Below are 6,000 nucleotides of genomic sequence, written 5' to 3' on the forward strand. Positions count from 1 at the left end.
TCTTTTCCCACATGCCTCATGTTTGAGGGACTATGTACAAACTGATGCTTCATATAAATCATCTTGCCCCTATAAGCCTCGTGCTTTAGGGACTCTGTACAATCCAATTTCTCTTATAAAACATTTCGCCCCTACATGCTTCAAGGCATTTCATGGGGAATGACTTATTTGAAACAATATAAATGGGCCAAGTCAAACAGGCTGAACCCAAGCCGAATCATCCGATTGATGGTCGGTCCGAAATAAAAAAAGCAAAGGAGTTGATTCCTATTGATTGACCTCATGCAGATAAAGAGAGATATATGTTTATGACTCATTAATTGATCTCATGGAGAATGAGTTTGCGAGATTGTATATAAACTTACAATCTAAGAGGAAATGACAAATACATTTTTTCCATATAACTTATACTTAAAATAATATTGCGACTCTAACTTGCCTAACATTAGTAGAGTTATCAACTAATGTATCCCACATGTATATCGATAATGGCTCTTAATCCAACAACTCGAGATATACAGAAAACTTATTTCATATGATCCACAAATCTACCATCTTTTTACTTTTTGATTCATCACGTTATTAACTTTAACTCATGATCATGGTGTATTTTTCAACATGTTTAGAGAGATTAGATCTAATGTACAAATTAAATTATAGAATTTTCTTTTAAAGGGCTTATATTTAGAGAGACTGACAACTTATGCAAAATATAGATACCAATACCATATCACAAAACAAGATGTCTATTAAAACATTAATTTCCTACAAAAGATTAAGAAGACTATAAACACCATTATTTATAGACATAGCCAGTCCATTGATGATCAAATGAAAGTGGTACTATAGTTTATGAACCTTTTACTTTAACCAACATGCTACATACCTATTTGTACTATAGAATCATGCTTTTTGCTCCTTGAAAAATTCTCTTTTGAGTCCAGTACGACAGGGAACAACCACAACATGCAGGGATGAAAATCAGCAATAATGGAGTCCAAAAGCTGTCCTATATTTCCTTTAACAAAAATTAAAGCCACCATTTTTAAAAGAAGTCAGCTTTATAGATTCAAAAGAATATGCATTGCATTGCATGCATATATATTATCTCTTCTTAATTTAGAAAATAACGATGCATAGCGGTCCTAAATTTTTTGAGACCTATGACAAAACAAACAGAGACACTATTAAACCACAATTTAACCGTGACCATATTTTCTGAGGCCCTATTTAGCCTCAATTTAACAGTAAAATTTGTAAAGTAATCCGTCTTACACGCCTTTCAAGACGGTCCTGACATCAAATTAAATCCATCCGTTGATTGATGAAAGGATGCAAAGGGTTAGCACCACCAACACCAAGGAAATCCCTAGTTTGTCCCCACACACTCTCTTCATTATGCATGCGTCGCCGTTTTGTCGGGGGCATTTGTGACAATTCACCTGAATAGTTACCTTCTGTCTCATGGCTTGTTGTGAGTACTGAGTTTGAATTATACACCCCACAAAATTTGTTCCTATGATCTTGATTTGGAGTATTGCATCCCAAAGGTCCTAAACCTCCAAAGAACAATGAGTCACTTGAAGATGCTCCAATTTGAGAAGCTTTTTGTAACAAAGCTGTTGCTGACATGTTTGCTGAAGATGTTTGAATATGAGATTGAGGTTGGTGTTGTGAGCTATATAAGGAAGGAACACTAACAAGATTGTTTGCACTTGCAGTTACACTATCCTTATCAATGTTGTTGTTACTATTGACCATTGGAAGTGAAACAGTGCTAGTTAACTCTTGGGAACCAATATTAGAAGATAGTTTATTTCCATAAACCCAATTTAGATGATAATTAGAGTTTGGTTGTGGGTTTTCAAGTTGATGAATCTCATGCAAATTGCTGTTATTATTGGCCATTGTGTCATGAAAATCATCCTGAGATGTTTGAGACATCCAAAGGGATAGACCTGATCTAGATGCTTGATCTGTGCATGAAATTGGCTTGAAAATTGAAGAAAAATGAGTTGGGACAAGAGAATTTTGCATGATGTTGTTGTAACCTCCCATTGCTAGTAATGAGTTTGTTGATCCGTTTATTCTAGCTGTTTCTTCTGTTAAGGCTTCACAGAATGCCCTGTGAGTCACAAAACTATCCCTCCTGTTCCACCAAATTAAATTTATGTTATCAACAATATAAAAATAAGAATGCTAGAAAATAACTCTAAAATACAGTTGCGGACACAAATGCGGTTGCGGTTGGTTGCTGCCTATGAAGTACGGACACCTCGAAAATGACCCCGACATTGACACCGATAATAATTTGAAAAAATGAATAAATTAAATGTAATCACAAGTGTCGGTAGAGGTGTCCAACCACGACACTGATACAAACACGCATTTTTTCTCAGGTGTCGGTTACTGCGACACACATGGCTTCTATTGCAGCGTGAATTTTGATTGGGAGCTAGGTTCTTGATTTACATAGTTGCAAGAGCTTAAAGTTAAGATGTTTTATTATATTAAAAGAAAAATGAGTTTTAGGGTTTGAACTTATAATTTTTAATGAAAAAAAATTAATAAACATTGGCGAAATTGTGTAATGTGTTTCTTAAAATTTTGCATTCGTGATCACACCGCAATTATGATTTGACGTGGTTGCAGAAAATATTGCATCAACAATATTGCGGCCGTAATTGCAGTTTCGGACCACAACTTAAAAGCGAGCTACAAACAATTTGTAGCTTATAAGATAACTTCAAAAAGGTAATAAAACTTGAATGGTTGCTTTCAAGTTCTTTTCATTACTGAGATAATTATGAATTTAAGATCCATTTTAGAACACTAAACAAGTTACAAATTTGACACGAAATTTGATTAATATATCTAATTATCTATATATGATCAACAAGAAGAGATAAAAATTATATACCTTGAAAAGACAGTGCCACAGTCACATTTGTATTCTCTCGTACCACAAGTCTTTGAGTGTGCTTTCCAATCCGATTGAACAGCATAAAACTTTGAGCACTTTTCACACTTCCACTTCTTCTCACCGTGCTTCCTACAAAAGTGCTTCTTTATCCCAGTTAAGTCTCCTAAAGCCCTTGAAGGATGATTGTGAACACAACTCTTCTCTGGACACACATACACTCTCTTCCTTATTTCTTTGTTTGTTCTTTGTTTCAGCTTCCAAGGAAGGTTATGCCCGCGTCGATGAAGTTGAAGGTTTTGATCCCTTTGAAACCCCTTTAGACAAATTTCACAAACAAATCTGTTTGTTGCCATCAATGTTTTTGGTGATAAAGATATCACTTCAGCTTCAGGATCTGCATGTAAACATAATATAATCTATGAATCACTAACACATGTGTCTATAAAAGACATATCAGACATGTCTTCAATATGAAGTGTACCAGACATGTCTTCAATCTGAGGCGTCGGTGTTATATAAAGTATACTAAATCATTCACTTACCAGGATTTCCGGGGAGGTTTCTCTTCCTCTTTAAAACAGGAAGATTATCATTTGATGAGCTTGTTGTGTTTTCATGAAGTAAACCATTTGAAATTATTTCTCTATTGTTCATTTTTTTTCAATTCTAAGTTTGACTCAATTTTTGTTTGCAAGAATCTATAGAAAGACTAGTTATGGTTATAGTTATAGCTTTCTTAGTTATATGGTTTCTAACCCTAAACAATAAGAAATGATATATACTAGAAGATGGGATCTCTATGTCACTCTCTTTTTGTTTATTAATTTATTTATCATATGTTAGTGAATTTTATTACTCCCTCCGTCCCACAATGAGTGACCCATTTGGAATAAAATGATGTCCCAAAATGAATGATCCATTTCAATTTCCAATACATTTTTTCCAATTCTACCCTCTAATTATAAAAAGTTCACCATTCCCAATACATAATAAGGGTACTATGGTAAAAACAATATTATCTCTCTTACTTTTTTACACTTTTCTTAATCCGTGTGAAATGATATGCTGGGTCACTCATTGTGGGACGGAGGGAGTATTATTTAGTAGTAATACTTTTTAGGTGGAATAAAAAATGAAGTTGCTATGGGAGGCTGAAAAGCAAAAGAGGAGAAAGGAATTGGTGGGGTTAAGTCAGAGAGAAAAGAGGTGTATGATGACACATATGATGAGGTTGATTGCAAGAAAGTTGCTTCCATTTGGAATGATTATCCCATAATTTGTTGCCTTTTTCTCTTCTTAATTTTTAAATCATTTGTCATTCAAGTATTTTTTAGTGGTTTTATGGATTTTTTTTTTCAATTTCAATATAACAAAAAAGGGTATGATATATTACTTACCATTGTTTAGGGTTTAGGGTTACTCAAAAGAGTGTTATCACTAATTAATTTAATTAAAGCAAATGCTATGTGTGTCTTATGAGTTGGAAAAAGAAGCAAATTCAAACACCTTTAATGTTTAATTGACATAAAAGTGAAAAATTTATTGGGTTTTTGCAGCATATACAAAGTGAAAGTGCATGTTATTTTCAAAAAATCTTTTATTTAAAAAAAACTCAAGTCTCCCATTAATTAAAAATAGAGCAACTCTTACATTACAAATCAGCTTTGTAAAGATAATTAGATCAAATTTTAATTCTATAATAATATCACGGGCCTATCGTTTCGAGCCACCCATCGATTATACTCTCACACCCTATGTTTTATGTTTGGTGTACATTTGGATAGATTTAGAGATTAAAAATCTTTCAATTCAAAAATAAAATCATGTGTAAATTAGTTTGGATAACTCATTTAAGAATTTCAATCCATTTTAGCTAGGTTAGTGTGATTTAATTAAATTGATTTTTCATATCGAGATTATAATTATAATTTTGATTTGATGTCAATATTATAAAAAATAATATTCAAAAATATTTGGTTGAGATAGTAAGAGTCTCATCCAGATTAACTTAGAGGATACTCAATATATATAAAAATCTCAATTGATTTTCAAATAAATAAATTGAAGCATACCTAGTAATTTTCTCTTGATTAATATGAGTTTATATTTGAACACCTCTACATTCTAAGGTATATAAACATAATAATATTTATTATTATTATTATTATTATTATTATTATTTAAAAGGCTAGATAGAGGAAAATTTATATTTTGATTACAATATTTTAAGTTTATAAAGATGAGTTTGGTGGCACAAGTGTCCATACTCATAAACAGTCAAGAAGGCAAATCCAAAAAAGGAAAAACCAAACAACATAGAAAAGAGAATAGTTAACATGTCTATGTTCAAAATTGACAAGTTTTCTTGCCCACTAGGACTAACTTTTAGTATTTTCTTATCATATCACATAAATAATGCAACCATTAGTCAAATATACTTAAATTTCAATATTAAACTATCCTATGATTATTACTCCTATTTCAAAGTAGTAATTTAGAAGAGTAAATGTGAACAAAGAAATGTTACATTTTACACTTGCATGTGTAAAAAGACAGCCAACTGACAAAGGCATCGAATTTTTGGAAATAAGAGTAGATGTCTACTTGTGGGCTGACTTTTCTAGAAAAATTGGTACAAACTCTTAATCATAATCTAATCATTTTTTACTTTCTAACATTGTTTAAAATAAAATTTTGGATTTTAGCTGTTGAACTCTTTAGAGGTTAGAATATTCTCATGACCCTCCAGCACATCCCCCAAAGCCTTCAACTTTCAAGGCTTTGTATAAGATTCCTATTTGAATTACACAAAATATTGACCTTAATTGCCACAATCCTCTTATTTAATTATCTCTATTTTGTCATGGTAAACATTTTCTTGTTAGTTGAAAACATATTTGTTTAGAGAAAAGTAAATTGTTGTCACCAAGTATACATGTTATTTTTCTTTAGGATATATATAATTGCTTGCATGTTCTATTTTTATTTACAAAACTAAATCAAAACAGCTCTATGTGTCTCTAACCCATTTAAATAGTTAGATCGGACTAACATTCATTTATTTTTTGATTTTCATC

At 31.9% G+C, this 6,000-nt stretch overlaps 1 protein-coding gene across 1 annotated transcript; it reads right to left on the reverse strand.

Moving 5' to 3' along the window:
* Nucleotides 1-730: 730 nt before the first annotated feature.
* Nucleotides 731-3,653, reverse strand: LOC131625431 (zinc finger protein MAGPIE-like). Its single transcript, XM_058896299.1, has 3 exons — nucleotides 3,466-3,653; nucleotides 2,921-3,317; nucleotides 731-2,149 (listed from the first exon to the last, which is right to left on the reverse strand). Exons 1-3 carry the CDS (start codon nucleotides 3,575-3,577, stop codon nucleotides 1,300-1,302), a joined length of 1,359 nt encoding a protein of 452 aa, XP_058752282.1. The 5' UTR covers nucleotides 3,578-3,653; the 3' UTR covers nucleotides 731-1,299.
* Nucleotides 3,654-6,000: the final 2,347 nt, after the last annotated feature.

The sequence above is a fragment of the Vicia villosa genome, unplaced genomic scaffold, assembly GCF_029867415.1.
Source record: "Vicia villosa cultivar HV-30 ecotype Madison, WI unplaced genomic scaffold, Vvil1.0 ctg.000217F_1_1_3, whole genome shotgun sequence".
In the NCBI taxonomy this organism is placed as follows: Eukaryota; Viridiplantae; Streptophyta; class Magnoliopsida; order Fabales; family Fabaceae; genus Vicia; species Vicia villosa.